Genomic DNA, 16,984 nt, shown 5'->3' on the forward strand with positions numbered 1-16,984 from the left:
GACACAGCATAGGTTTCTGACACAGAATGAATGTGGTCTAATAAACTTAAACATTTTTTTCTTTGCTTTTGAGCAATTCACTTTGCTGTTGAATATTAATCCTCTCAAAAAAATAATGTTTGAAGAAATTTTCTTTTTATTTCTGAAATCTGAAAAATTGAACACCCCTTCCCCCCATTTTTTTTCATCTCCCCCTTTCCATTATTCCAAAAATGATCTCAATTCAAATTTCTAATGGAGTTTGCAACAATAACTACTCATTTAAATACATCATAATATATTAAAATATAAAAAATCATGGTTAAAATTAATTTTAATTAATAGTAACTTCTAAAAAAATAAATGGGGAATGTGTCCAAAGGGACACAGATGATGCCCCAATATCATATAACGTTAAAAAGGGACATAACTCAAGAACTGTAAAAGTGAAGCTGCCAAAAATTGAACTTGAACTGAGTTAAGAGGTACTAAGAATTATATAAACATTTCATTAAATTTAGTTGAGACAAACTTAAAATTAAGACAATAGAAATGAAAAAAATCTTCAGTCAATTTTTCCACTTGTAAAGAGGCATAACCCTAGAATGGTAATCGAAGTGCTTGTAATCACTGAATGGCAAAGGTTGTTTTAATTTATCAGTTGGTAGTAAAAGTGGATATTGCATTGTATATTGTATATAGCATTGATTTAAGTTGATTCAACTACTATTCTGGACAAAGAAAGATAACTCCAATTTTCAAAGAATAATAATCATGGCTAAAAATAAACAAAAAAGCTTCATCAGCAATATTTTATATTGGAAAATTTCCGATGAAGTATTAAACTAAAGTTATTGGCAAATTTCCAATGTACATAATTTAAAAGCAGTTTAGGTGAGATTAACAAATCAAAGTGATGGATATCACTCATGGAAAGATTGGAAGAGTAGTTTGAATAATTTCTTTTGGTATGGCGTGGACAAATAAGAACATTAATAAAGCACTATTTCTGACAATTGCATTATCTGTAGGTCTTTTTAAGGAAAAGTGCTTTTCCAGTATGAAGATAAAATGAGCTCAATTTAACTTTTAATTTGCACAATTTTATTTAAACAGCAGTTTATATCTTAAGCAAATAATATTCCCTGTTTCGAACATGTTTTAAAAAAAATTGCAAATCAAAAATTCAACTAGTAAATTTGACCAACTATTCTTTTAGGGCATATTAAAGTATATATTCACTTCTTAGAAATATTCAAATACCTAAAATTTAGAATAGATATTTGACACAAAAAATGTTTGATGGGGAATAAATTAAAAAAAAGGTTTGTTATATTTAAAAGTTTTAAAATTTTACTATCTGTTTCAAGCCAATTACTGATAAAAAAATAAGTGAACAAACCTAAATTTTTGATTAAGTTAGATGATCATTGGAAAATTATAATGTAAAGTATAGGACTTACCTGAAGACCTTTTAAATATTCATATTTATTTTTATATTTTTTCAAAGATCTTGTTAATTCTTAATTAATCATTTATCTTTCAAACATTATCTATGGAATCACTTTATGTAGTATAGATCAAAAGTAATAGGCAATGGATAAATCCTCCTTATATACCAAACATCTAATATACACACTGGTGTATTCAATTATGAGGTCAAATACATGTGTATTAAGAATTAGATGTATATTGAATAATCTTGTAGAAGTATGTAAGACTGAGGTTGATAGGTAATGTGGTCAATTTGATTGGCAGTTTAGGAGGTGGGGCATTGTAATTAAAGGTCCAATTGGTATCTACTTGTTCTGTGATAATGACAGTTATCAATCATACTAGTATTGTATCAATACTCAATTACTTAATCAAACTAATTAAAAAAGCTTGCACATCAACTATCTAAATGAGATACATTCTTGAATGAACTGCTCCAAAAATATACCCTATTTTTTTCAGTTTATATGTGTATTATGTGCACAAACACGAGAATTAAAGAGAACTATATTTCAGTGTGAATACATATATTGAGTAGCTAACCTGTCATGTTGTTAGGGAGGTTGGTGCCTAAAGAAAGATTTAGAACAAGTTCCAATCTTTACAAAAAGCTTCATCAGCAACATTTTATATTGGCAAATTTCCAATGAAGTTCATTAAACTAAAGTAATTGGCAAATTTCCAATGGAATTTATTAATAATAGCTTCATCAGCAACATTTTATATTGGCAAATTTCCAATGAAGTTCATTAAACTAAAGTTTTGGCAAATTTCCAATATACATAATTTTAAAGCAGTTTAGGTGAGATATTCAAATGAGTTTCAATTACCAACCTTACACTGCTTTTAAATTATGTTTTGTACTTAAGTAATGGTCCATTAACCTGGAAACCCTTTTCCCGCCTTTTTTTAACCTTATTCCTTAACGGTTTGAGCCATAACTCCCAAAGACAATTCTTACCATCCCTTTGTGGTATTCCAATATCCAAAATCTAAATACATGGTTAGATTCAGCATATCAAAGACCCCAAGAATTAAATTTTTGATGAAATCAAATAAAGTTCAATTTTGGACCATTTAGACCTCACTGTGGACCAATTTGATAACCGGGCCCAAATATCATAAATCTAAGTACATGGTAAGAGTCAGCATATCGAAGAACCCCACATATTCAATTTTTGTTGAAATCAAACAAAGTTTAATTTTGGACCCCAATTTTGACCAACTTATAAACTGGGCCCATAATAAAAAAACCTAAGTACATGTTTAGATTCAGCATATCAAAGTAGCCCAAGAATTCAATTTTTGTTAAAATCAAACTAAGTTTAATTTTGGACCCTTTGGACCTTAATGTAGACCAATTTGAAAACGGGACCAAAAATTAAGAATCTAAATACACGGCTAGATTCGGCATATCAAAGAACCCCATAGTTCAATTTTTGATGAAATCAAACAAAGTTTAATTTTGGACCCTTTTGGCCCCTAATTCCTAAACTGTTGAAACCTCAACTCCCAAAATCAATCCAAACCTTCCTTTTGTGGTCATAAACCTTGTGTTTAAATTTCATAGATTTCTATTTACTTATACTACAGTTATTGTGCGAAAACCAAAAAAAAAATGCTTATTTGGGCCCTTTTTTAGCCCCTAATTCCTAAACTGTTGGTACCAAAACTCTCAAAATCAATCCCAACCTTCCTTTTGTGGTCATAAACCTTGTGTTAAATTTTCATAGATTTCTATTTACTTATACTAGAGTTATTGTGAGAAAAAAAAGAAAAAAGCTTATTGGACCCTTTTTTGACTCCTAATTCTTCAACTGTTGGGACCAAAACTTCCAAAATCAATCCCAACCTTCCTTTTGTTGTCATAAACCTTGTGTTTAAATTTCATAGATTTCTATTAACTTTTACTAAAGTTATAGTGCGAAAACCAAATGCCTTCGGATGACAACGACGACGCCAACATCATACCAAATATACGACTGCAAAAATTTTACGGTCGTATAAAAAGCACTATTGTATTTTTACATATCTGAAATTAAGTTAACCATCTACTCATTGATAAAAATAAAGAAGAACTTGAAAGGTTCTTGTCAGATTTGCATCGTTTGTGGTTGGGATTCCCTCTTCGATAATATTCCTTCTTTTATTTTAAATAGAAAATGTGTTAAATGGACATTAAAAAAAAACAGTTAATTGTATGAATACATATGTATTACAAATTCAAAATACATATAAGCATTGAATTCACTTAATTCAATGATCTTCAAAATGATCTTTTAATCAACAATAGATTTTTCATTAAAAATTTTAAAAGTTATTATAATATCTCTGAATTTTATTGCACACCTTTGTCACATCACATCATAAAACATATACACACACTATGGTTAGTTTTCTACCATCTTTCAAAAATACATAAATAAGTAATTTCATATACATTGTACACAGATGTAAGATTTTCAATGCACTCCAATTCATTATTATTAGTACAAGCTAATATACTTACTTAGAAATGAAAGAAACATATCTGTTATATTCAAAAAATTAACCATTTTCTTTAAAGTTATATTTCTACTGCTTTATAACTATTTTCAATATGAAATGATGTGAAAGGATAAAAAAATATTCTAGAAAAAAAAATCTGCAACAAACATTTTTGTCGAGCCTTCGACTTTAGTCGAAAAAGCGAGACTAAGCGATCCTACATTCCGTCCTCGTCCTTGTCCTCGTCGGAGACGTCCACAAATATTCACTCTGTGGTTAAAGTTTTTGAAATTTTAATAACTTTCTTAAACTGTACTGAATTTCTACCAAACTTGGACAGAAGCTTGTTTATGATCATAAGAAAGTATCCAAAAGTAAATTTTGTAAAAATAAAATTCCATTTTTTCTGTATTTTACTTATAAATGGACTTAGTTTTTTTGCCAGAAACAAAACATTCACTCTGTGGTTTAAGTTTTTAAAATTTTTATAATGTTCTTAAACTATCCTGGATTTCTACCAAACTTAGACAAAAGCTTGTTTCTGATCATAAGATAGTATCAAGAAGAAAATTTTGTAAAAATAAATTTCCACTTTTCCGTATTTTACTTATAAATGGACTTAGTTTTTTTGCCAGAAACAAAACATTCACTCTGTGGTTTAAGTTTTTAAAATTTTTATAATGTTCTTAAACTATCCTGGATTTCTACCAAACTTAGACAAAAGCTTGTTTCTGATCATAAGATATTATTCAGAATTAAATTTTGTACAAAAAAAAATCAGTTTTTCCGTATTTTACTTATAAATGGACTTAGTTTTTCTTCCAGTTAACATTACATACAGTCTGCAGTTAAAGTTTATAAAACATTTATTAGATTCATAAACTATCCTGGATTTTTTACCAAACTTGGAAGCTTCTTTCAATCAAAAGACAGTATCGAGAGGGAAATTTTCATTGATGTTTTTCCTCATTTTTGTTGAGTCTGCGATTAACAGCAAAAGTAGGCGAGACACTGGGTTCCGTGGAACCCTTACAAATTTTTTTATTTAATACAGGATTAACCACATTTTTCTCACAGTTATCAATATGTTACTGGGACTGATTGATTAACTCACAAACTCAAAATAAGTTCAGTTTGTGAGTCAGTGACCCAGTTTACACATAAATAACCTCAATAAAAAGTTTATATTTCTCAACCTAAACATTTGCTTTTTTTTCTGTCAGCCTTTTTTGGAACCCTTGATGTGTAACATGCATGAATATATCACAGTGAAATTGATTAAGTGTTTACATAATCTATGATAGATTGCAAAAGTAGTTTCAGCATCATGGTTTATCAAAGTGTATCAAAGCCAGACAAGGCCTACATAAGGGGAAATGCTGGTCTAAAGACAATTGCAAGTCTCCATTGTGTATATAAAATATAATTTTGTATCTTCTAAAGCTGTGTCAGGTGTAAATGTCATTCTAAAGGCAAATTCTATGGTTTTAGTGAAATTTACATACTTGAGTGCCCTTTCAACTAAAAAGTACATATCCTTTTTGAAACCTGAGAATTAAACTAAAGTCTCAGGGTTTCTTAGACGTCAAAATTAAATATTGTGTGTAAACTGATTAATAGAAAACAAGGATGTGTCCAGATGCTCCACTCACAGTTATTTTCTATGTTCAGTGGACCAGGAAATTGTGGTCAAAACTCTAATTTGGACTTCAACTTCATCAAAAACTACCTTGACCAAAAACTTTAACCTGAAGCATGTCAGATGGATGAACTTACGAAATAACGAACGGACACACAGACCAATAATGTCCTCTACTATCGTAGATAGGGCATAAAAATACCAGTTGACACAACATTTTGTTGATTTATTACATGGATCTTTGATTAATAAAAAGTGTACACTAAATCTGATGGCTACTGAACTCACCTCAAATTTTCCAAAATTGAAGAGACCAGGAGAAGACAGGTCTAATGGATGTCCCTTCACAAAACTCTGTACAACGTTTAATGTAAATGTTGACAACATGGAGGCAAAAAACTGAAAATATATTAATAGTCATCGTTTTGTGAGTTATTTTCAACAAAAGGCTGTATGCAAAAATTATTCTGTTATTACAAAAAGAAATTGTTTAATTGTGCTATTTTAGTGGCGGTCAGTTTGTATTGATGGAGGCAGCCAGAGTCCCCAGAAAAACCACTGACCTTTGGTAACAAAACTCAAAATTGGAAGATTGGTCCTAAACCAGATAAAATGGGCTGCTTCACGCGTGATAAGTTGAAGGTGATATTTAGGAGTTTTAACCAGTTTTAACAAACTCTTTTATGAATAAAATGCTTTGCTGAATGTACCCTGATACGACTGCAGAGGTCAAACCCTTAGCAGTTGGGCAAATTTGGACACAATATTCAAGCTTGGTACATATGACAACATCATAGCATTATAAGAACCCCAAAAATGTATAATTGTATAAAACTCAAGTTTTGGATAATACCAAATTAAAATGGAGTTTTAAGATAGATTTTATTTCATTTTCTTTTCTACTGCAATATTCAAACATTTATGGGTCTAAGCAGGTCAACATGGTGGGCCACTCCTTAATTAAGACATGTCCACTGTTGATTTGACTTATAATAGTAACTGACAACCAGGTGCTCCGCAGGGCGCAGCTTTATACGACCGCAGAGGTCGAACCCTGAACAGTTGGGGCAAGTATGGACAAAACATTCAAGCGTGATACAGCTCTGAATTTGGATTGTGATCAAATTTTTGACATTACATGGGTTTTTTTACAAAAAACAAATGTCAAGATTTTACAAATCAATTAAAGATTTCTTCTTATTTAAATCTAAAATTAAATAGTTGACACAGCATAGGTTTCTGACACAGAATGAATGTGGTCTAATGAACTTAAAAGTTTTTTTTTGCCTTTGAGCAATTGACTATGCTGTTGAATATTAATCCTCTCAAAAAAATGTTTGAAGAAATTTTCTTTTTATTTATGAAATCTGAAATGAGAAAAATTTCACCCCCCCCCTTTTTTCACATCCCCGTTTCCCTTTTTCCAAAACTGATATCAATTCAAATTTCTAATGGAGTTTGCAACAATAACTACTCTTTTAAATACATCATAAAATATTAAAATGTAAAATAAAGTGCTTGTTATCACTGAATGGTAAAGATTGGTTGGTAGTAAAAGTGAATATACATTGTTTATTGTATAAAACAATAAAAAAAACTTCATCAGCAACATTTTATTTTGGCAAATTTCCAATGAAGTTATTTACATAAAGTTATTGGCAAATAAAAATAGAAAATGACATCATAGTCATGTCTGGCAAATTTCCAACATACATTATCTAAAACATTTTAGATAAGATAAGGAAAAAAAGCTTCATCAGCAACATTTTATATTGGCAAATTTCCAATGAAGTTATTTACATAAAGTTATTGGCAAATAAAAATAGAAAATGACATCATAGTCATGTCTGGCAAATTTCCAACATATATTATCAACTACTATTCTATACAAAGAAAGATAACTCCAATTGAAAATTAATTGCTATTGCACAATATTGTGCAATTAGATATTTCTTGCTATTGTGCAATACTGTGCAATTGAAAATTTCTTGCTATTGCACAATACTTGATATGGAATCCTGATTTGGACCAACTTGAAAACTGGGCCCATAATCAAAAATCAAAGTACATATTTAGATAAAGCATATCAAATAAGCCCAAGAATTTAATTTTTGTTAGTTTAATTTGGACCCTTTGGACCTTAATGTAGACCAATTTGAAAACTGGACCAAAAATTAAGAATCTACATACACAGTTAGATTTGGCATATCAAAGAACCCATTTATTCAATTTTTGAAGAAATCAAACAAAGTTTAATTTTGGACCCCCATTTGGACCAACTTGAAAACTAGGCCAATAATTAAAAATCTAAGTACATTTTTAAATTCAGCATATCAAAGAACCCCAAGGATTCAATTTTTGTTAAAATCAAACTAAGTTTAATTTTGGACCCTTTGGACCTTAATGTAGACCAATTTGAAAACGGGACCAAAAATTAAGAATCTACATACATAGTTAGATTCGGCATATCAAAGAACCCCAATTATTCAATTTTTGATGAAATCACACAAAGTTCAATTTTGGACCCTTTGGGCCCCTTATTCCTAAACTGTTAGGACCAAAACTCCCAAAATCAAACCCAACCTTCCTTTTATGGTCATAAACCTTGTGTTTAAATTTCATAGATTTCTATTTACTTATACTAAAGTTATGGTGCAAAAACCAAAAATAATGCTTAATAGGGCCCCTTTTTGGCCCCTAATTCATAAACTGTTGTGACCTCAACTCCAAAAATCAATCCCAACCTTCCTTTTGTGGTCATAAACCTTGTGCTAAAATTTTATTGATTTCTATTTACTTATACTAAAGTTATAGTGCGAAAACCAAGAAAATGCTTATTTGGGCCCTTTTTGGCCCTAAAACGTTGGGACCAAAACTCCCAAAATCAATACCAACCTTCCTTTTGTGGTCATAAACCTTGTGTTAAAATTTCATAGATTTCCATTCACTTTTACTAAAGTTAGAGTGCGAAAACTAAAAGTATTCGGACGCCGGACGACGACGACGACGCCGACGACGACGCCAACGTGATAGCAATATACGACGAAAAATTTTTCAAATTTTGCGGTCGTATAAAAAAGATGTGTGTTAAAAATTGCAAAGAACAATGATATAAATGCTATCTGTTTATATGCTTTGATTTGGGTTTGTCAAGTGTGTATAAGGATTATTTTGTCTTGAGTTTTTTCTTGTGATACTTTTTCATACACATTTATCCTATATCCTTATTTTTCAATAAGCCTCAGTTATGTCTATCTGTATAAATAAAAAAAATAGGTCATTTATTTTATATTCCATAATTTTTAGGTAATTTATAATTCAAGTGCTATTAAAACATACAATTCTCCATGTCAAAGCTTGATTCCAGAAACTGGCCCCTTCCTCCAAGCTAAACAAAACTCCTCCCACTGGAGCTCCAAAGGCAGCAGACACACCTGCCGCAGCACCCCCGGACACAAAATCTCTTTTTTCATGGTCAGATCTAAACATTTCAAATATCTGAAATGTAAATATTTGAGAATATTTGTGTATGAAATCTAAAAAAAAAGATAACGTTCATATGTTAGACATTATATTTCAAATTTTTCTTTGTACTCTTGTAATCAGTGTTTAGATGCTTGAATGTATTCGAAACCTTCTTGGCAGTTGAAAGAGTGATGCTATTTTATTTTTTTTTGCTTTTGAAAAGATATACCGGTACATGTAAACAGTTGCTAATTTTTATTGCATTTGACAGTGTTTAATTCATGTTTGTTTTGTCATTTTAGATCTTGCTAATTTGGCCATGTGAGCTATTGTCATGACAAGGCATCTGTCATCCTTGTAACTTATATAAATCTTCTCTGAAACTACTCAGCTGAATGTTACCAGACTTTACCTATATCTCCCTTATGGCATCTTGTTTGTAAACTGTCACTTGCCAGGATTTGATACATGGCTGAAACCCATTTTGCTTTTCCTTTTTGGACTAACTTGCCCTATATTTTTGTGTTTTGGGCTATTTTTTGAAAACCATCATAGTAAGGGAGATAGTGAAACCAGGAAAATAAGAACTACAAAACAAAGTAACCAAAATCAACTCCTAATATCTCAATTTTTACCCATTTTTGCTTAGATTTTTTACAATCTGTTGCATTTACAAGAAAAAAGAGATACAAGTTACAATTCTATCAATAATGAATAGGATAAATCAGGTATGTATGAATCAAAGATACTCAGATATACAACAGGTGAACTGTATCTAGTCACAATCTTACTTAGTCTGTGAAAGATGGCTGACATATTGTTGCTAATGCTTTCAATATTGCACAGTTTAAACAAGTGAGGAATTGAGAGCAATTAAAGCACTTGAGAGACTCTAGTGTTGTTATAATGCAGGCACTGATGAGCGATAAAAACTGTTTGTGGGATACGTCCATTTTTCATTAAACTACAATAACCTTTAAATATAAAAAAAAAAGATGTGGTATGATTGCCAATGAGACAACTATCCACAAAAGACCAAAATGACACAGACATTAACAACTATAGGTCACTGTACGGCCTTCAACATCGAGCAAAGCCCATACCGCATAGTGAGCTATAAAAGGCCCCGGTAAGACAATGTAAAACAATTCAAACGAGAAAACTAACGGCCTTATTTATGTAAAAAAATGAACGAAAAACAAATATGTAACACATGAACAAACGATAACCACTGAATTACAGGCTCCTGACTTGGGACAGGCACATACATAAATAATGTGGCAGGGTTAAACATGTTAGCGGGATCCCAACCCTCCCCCTAACCTGGGACAGTGGTATATCAGTACAACATAAGAACGAACTATAAAAATCAGTTGAAAAAGGCTTAACTCACCAGATGGACAAAAATACAAGTGGACGTGGCCCGGTACCAGGGTTTCCACTGGCGGTCGCCATTTTCGCAATTTGCGAAAAAATAACAATTGTGGCGATAAAAATTCGTCATTTGCGAAAGAATTTGGCGAAAGAAATATATATAACGATTTATTTTCCTCCATCTTGTTTTTTTATTTTTTTTTCGAGTTTCTCTGACTTAACCAGATCAGACAATACTCGGAATTCACCTTGAGCTCAGAAAATCAATAATCAGCTGATTGCATTTTATAGCTATCGACAACAAAGGACTAATTAATAACGTGTTGATTGAATTTTTTGACAAAATGATATGGTTAAATGGCTTCCGCTAAATGTCACATACATAAATTATTTACCACTTTGCAGCACATGTGTTTGAAGCAAAATTTTGACGTCTCCTCTCCTTTTAAAGACAGTTTAGAAAAGAAAGCTGTTGTTGTGATGAAAAATGTTCAAAAGCAAGAACAATCTCCGATTTAAAACTTTAATTATTCTTTGACTTTAATATAGGTAATTGATTAGGGAGACTACTTTAAAGTCGTTTGAATGACACACAGGTTTCAAGCATAGTTTTACGTCTCAACTTTTTCATTTACCATTGTTTTTCGATGGTCAAGAAAAGAAAACTGTCGTTATGACGAAATATATCCAAAAAGTTGGGAACAACCCCTCGAGGGAGATTAACTCTTCAATGTAATGACTACACATGAAATGAGGGATGGATCAATTTCATGTGATAAAAGCTTTTGTTTTGTTGTAAAAAAACACTTCTTAGTTCAAAAGGGCACATCAGTATTTTTCTTTTAAAGAAACTTTCCCTACGAACTATACTGGTATTATATGATAAAAAAAACAACACTAATTTGTTATATTCCAGGACTTTATTATTAAAAGTATACAGCCCCCTCATTTAGAAAAGTTGTTTAAAAAAACAACGAATATTTTTCCCTTTTAAGTTTAAAAAATTCTGATGTTTTAAAGTAAATGTTTAGTGTTTATTCATTAAAATGTAGACTCTAAAATAAGTTTGAGAAAATAATCATAGACACAATGGGACAAAATCATCTTATGTAAGGGAGGGAGGGGTAGAAAAAAGGTAAATTTTAAACGAAAAATATATTTATGTTACTTGGCGATAAAAAAAATAAAGTGGCGAAAAATATATTGTTTTGGCGAAAGAGGTGGCGAAAAAAATAATTGACCCAGGGGAGACCCTGCCCGGTACTTATACATCCCGACACAAAAAAACACAATGAACAGATCTGAGAGTACTCACAGTTATCTGAAAGCTAGTTCAAAGCCACTAACAACTAATATAATCATGCAACTAAGACTAAACTATCAATCCGTACACATCCAACATCCAATGGATTTAGTGTAAAGACGTCATAAACAGCCAGAGAAAAACATGACCTTGCGCAATGCCAAGTTACAGGTATCGACAGATTGTAGATCCATGAATATATATATACATATAATATACTAGGAATATTTAGTTAGCTTTTAATTTACTGATAACAAAATCAATATTTATACCAATAAAAACAATATTCAATGATCTTATTACAGTGTTGAATAGGTAACCTTTTAGAATAAGTTTATTTAAAGGAGCGACAAGTTTACATGGATCATTTCTAAATTTCCGGGCATGGTTAACAACATTTCCGTAAAAATGAAGATGTGCTATCCCGTTTGAAATAAGTTTTCTACAGGTACAACCAAACTTCAAAACCAAATCTTTATATCTATGGAAAAATTTAGTAAAGGTTTTAAGAAATTTATGGTAACGATATCCCTGAAGTTTATGACTGCTCTGTAACAACACAACAGATTAAAGTTTAACATATTAACATCATGTTAAATACCCAAAATAATCAAACCTTAAAATCAAAGAGGAATGTACTGGATTTGCCTTGAGAAATCCCAGCAGCTATCACTGCTCCAGAATGAATCATAGGTCCTTCCTGTAAAATTATGAAAAAATAAAATAGATTAACAACAAAAGAAAAATCAAAATATTTTGTAATTACTGTAAATTCACATACTTGTGTGTGCATTTATTAAATTTATATATTATTTTCAGGTTAATCTATTAAACAAGAAGACCTCCTTTTGTGTTTCGCTTCTCTTCCTCCCACAATAAATTAATCATCATGCTCTGTGTCCTATAGATACTGTGCATAGTTGCATTTGTCATCCATTCTTATTACTATTCAGTTTGGGTTATTTTGGGAGAAAATGAAAATAAAAGCTTCCGGATAATGATTCCATATTCAAACCGACTTTTAAGTCAGATATGACTTCCGGTTTTAACATTGAGAACCAATCGTATGATAGTAACAAAAATGAAAAATGAATAAGCCAATCAGGGCATTGTCCATATCGTGGTTTCAGATCGTAAGAACCACTACTATTATACCTTGGTTTAAACTTGCACATAATTTTAGTATTAAAATTAAGTTCTCGGACAGGGACAGGACAATTATTTATCGCGTTTATCTGCATGTGGTTAATATACTACTATAATATATAGAGACTGTCTATATAATATAGCAGTGATCACCATGGAAAAGAAACTTAGAACTGAGTTAATAGAAAATTAAATACACTTTAATATTTATAATATAGATACATATGTTCATATGCGAAAATAATGGAATATCACAGAAAACAAAATAAAAACGGACTTTGAAAAAAAGAGAGAGGGCTTAGAAATAATGTCCTGTCTCCATGTACCTATATGATTTTTGATATCATTTGTAAAATTCTCCAGACATAAAATCTTTTACAACAAGAATGTGTCCATAGTACACGGATGCCCCACTCGCACTATCATTTTCTATGTTCAGTGGACCATGAAATTGGGGTCAAAACTTTAATTTGGAATTAAAATTAGAAAGATCATATCATAGGGCACATGTGTACTAAGTTTCAAGTTGATGTAACTTTAACTTCATCAAAAACTACCTTGACCAAAAACTTTAACCTGAACTTTGCACTATCATTTTCTATGTTCAGTGGACCATGAAATTGGGGTCAAAACTATAATTTGGCATTAAAATTAGAAAGATCATATCATGGGGAACATGTGTATTAAGTTTCAAGTTGATTGGACTTCAGCTTCATCAAAAACTACCTCGACCAAAAACTTTAACCGGACGGACGAACGGAGGCACAGACGGACGGACAAAGGCACAGACCAGAAAACATAATGCCCCTCTACTATCGTAGGTGGGGCATAAAAATTCATCCTTAAATAGTTAGCATACTTTCAACCAAGTTTAAAATGCCCGCGATTTTGCTTTTAAGTCAAACAGGATTTCCAGATTTTAACTTGCACATAAATTTCATAAGAGTACTCTGGGACAGGAAAATAATAATCATCAGTCGCGTTGATAGACTCTTTATATAATATAGTAGTGATTGCCTAGGTGAAAAAACTTGAATTTGAAATTTTGATACCTTTTCTGAAATTCTCCAGACATGAAATCTTTTACAAACATTCTCCTTACAACAGTTTACATACTTTCAACCAAGCTCTAAATGCCTGCGATTTCGTGGGTGTGTTCTAGTTGACTTCATCTTTCTTGCTTTCTTAAGTTTTTGGTCAATTCTTCTAAAATGATGCTTTCATCCATACATTTTAGAAAATAGTCAAATTTTTTGCATTTTTTTCTTATAACTGAACAACACATTAGTAACTATCTACCAAAGGAAGTTTTCAAAGACACATTAGTTTTAGATCCAAAAGGGAAAAAGACTGGATTATCAAATTGTAATTGAATCAAAAGGGGTGAAGTCAAGTGGTGCATATCATATGAATAAAGTACTCAGGAATTTGTCATGTTTGAACATCATTGTATAAGGGGTGGGAGCATTACAGCAGCCTCTATTCATCTGTCTTAGAGACCCGGACAGGCTTTAGATTGCTCACGGTAGATGGAAGACAGAGGTCTGAGGAGGGTCAAAACTTAAAACTTCTCTATAGATAGGATTATAATATTGTAGATAAAAATATCCTTCCTTCCATTATTTTTCTCCATACTTAACTTATTCATGCAATTTCTCATCTCTCATTTATCTTCGTTTTGTTTTGTTTGCACATTTGTTTTTTATGTTTGTATGAGCATGATTAAGTAAACATAACTTATTTGGATGTGTCTTGAATAATTCAGTTTTCCCACATTAAAATTCTCTGATTTGGAATCAACATGCATATTTTGTATTCAGATCTCTCACTGATTGAAGAATTTTACAATTGTAGATTTCCTATCATTTATTTGTTTGGGAGACAATGCCTTACAGATTTTCAATAACTTATTTTTAAACTGATCAGTAGGATTTCTTATGCCACATTGCTTTTTGTTTAATTTACACATTATAAAGACTTATGTTTTATCAGCATAGTGAAGTAAAACATAAGGATATTCATTCATTTTCATTCACTGATAGGGTCTTTGCATCGGAACTAAACACATTTACTTCTAAAAAAACAGTTGTTGGCATGACACGGGTTATGTTCTTCTCATATATTTTATGATAGTATGATACTAAACCCCTAACGGGAGGGATTGTACCTGATATTCATATGACGAAGACATAATCTTTCAATCAGTTTAATTGAGGTCTGGAGCTGGCATGTCAGTTAACTGCTAGTAGTCTGTTGTTATTTATGTATTATTGTCATTTTATTTATTTTCTTTTGTTACATCTTTTGACATCAGACTCGGACTTCTCTTGAACTGAATTTTAATGTGCGTATTGTTATTCTTTTACTTTTCTACATTGGCTAGAGGTATAGGGGGAGGGTTGAGATCTCATAAACATGTTTAACCCCGCCGCAATTTTGCGCCTGTCCCAAGTCAGGAGCCTCTGGCCTTTGTTAGTCTTGTATGATTTTAAATTTTAGTTTCTTGTGTATAATTCGGAGTTTAGTATGACGCCCATTATCACTGTACTATTATGCATATTTTAGGGGCCAGCTGAAGGACACCTACGGGTGCGGGAATTCTCGCTACATTGAAGACCTATTGGTTGCCTTCGGCTGTTGTTTGCTCTATGGTCGGGTGGTTGTCGCTTTGACATATTCACCATTTCCTTTCTCAATTTTATTTTCAAAAATAGTGGTCCTTCCAAGAATCAGTTGAGAATTATTTAGGATACAGATTAGTGAACTTTTACTAAACATACATGTGTTTGTCTGTCTAAGCACAATGTAGTACATGTATACTTTACATCTAACTCTTTGTAATTCTTTTTACAATCTTTTCTGAACAACTGACCTTTCCTACAATAAGTCCACCAGACACAGCACATATGACTCCTACTATTTTAATAACAATAGTCTTCAGTCGAACCACATGTGGAACTTTTACACCATTCAAGAAACATTTTATCTGTGGGATTCCACTTCCTGAGGCCACCGGCTATAAAAAAGAAATATACATCATTTTTCATCTAAAACTCAAAAATGGAGCCTCAATATTTCATTTAAAATAATCAAAAAAATTGCAATGGAAAGCACATAATTTTTTATTTTTGGAATCTTTTTTTAATTAACATTCTTCTTAAGTATAATTGTTTTCTTGAAACAAACCATTCTAACTTTGCTTTCTCTTTACAGCTGATTGCATTGAGTGTGTAGGCAAAGGTAATATCTTAGGTTAGCTTGCTTGATAGCTGAACCGTTAAGTCATTATTCAGTTAGGTAAACTACCCTCTTTTGAGACTAGTACGACAGATACCCAATTTATCCGTCTGTATGACTAGGCTACTTCAAAAGGAGGGTAGTATATCCTACCTAATAATGACTTTATTCAGTATTGTAATTATAAGTTTAAGTACTGCTGTCTTTGTGTAAACAGTTATGTTGGCTGCATAACTGACTTCATTGAGTCTATTAACAATACATGTATAAAGAAACACTGATATTTGTCCTTGAAATAATTCTGATTTACTGCTACGGTAATATATATAAAGCTTCAGATTTACTACATAAATTTGAAATTTGTCTTTGACATATAATTCTAGTTTTACTGTTAAAGTATTTGTCTTTAATAATCTTGTATTACTGGTACAATACAGTATGACTATGGTACTTTAATAATAATGTGTAACTACTCACAGCAAATTTAGCAGTCAGGAAGGAACCAATCAGTATAAGAAATGCATTACAGCATATCCAAATCAGCAAGGGTACCTCTAAACAGAAGTTTTCTAAACAAGTAGCTATGTCTTATTTCAAATTAAGGAAATATCAAGTATTTCAAGTATTCCATTTATAAAATTATTATAATTTCCCGCTTGATGTTAGCACTATTTCTGAACATTTTGACATTGTAGAGCACTTGAAGCTGAGAATGACTGTTATTTTCAATCAAGGACATTATAACATAATTCTAATGCAACAACGTTTGTAACGTTCATTTTGATTGGATAACGTCACTTATTTTCATGGCATCAATTGACAATTGATGCTATGGAACCTACACCCAAGCGCAGACGATA

At 31.4% G+C, this 16,984-nt stretch overlaps 1 protein-coding gene across 3 annotated transcripts in view; it reads right to left on the minus strand.

Annotated features, from left to right (window-relative positions):
• The window catches only part of LOC143044732 (H(+)/Cl(-) exchange transporter 7-like), a 53,431-nt gene that overhangs the window by 28,216 nt on the left and 8,231 nt on the right, over nt 1-16,984 (minus strand). For 2 of the 3 annotated variants that reach the window (XM_076216839.1, XM_076216838.1), the window contains exons 5-9: nt 16,602-16,711; nt 15,760-15,903; nt 12,358-12,441; nt 8,939-9,097; nt 5,888-5,998 (exon numbers count right to left, since the gene is read on the minus strand). In XM_076216839.1, the coding sequence (XP_076072954.1) occupies nt 5,888-5,998; nt 8,939-9,097; nt 12,358-12,441; nt 15,760-15,903; nt 16,602-16,711 (608 nt within the window). The remainder of the gene's footprint in view (nt 1-5,887; nt 5,999-8,938; nt 9,098-12,357; nt 12,442-15,759; nt 15,904-16,601; nt 16,712-16,984) is intronic. The other variant, XM_076216840.1, reaches the window with a different exon arrangement.

This window comes from Mytilus galloprovincialis, chromosome 9 (genome assembly GCF_965363235.1).
Source record: "Mytilus galloprovincialis chromosome 9, xbMytGall1.hap1.1, whole genome shotgun sequence".
Taxonomy (NCBI): Eukaryota; Metazoa; Mollusca; class Bivalvia; order Mytilida; family Mytilidae; genus Mytilus; species Mytilus galloprovincialis.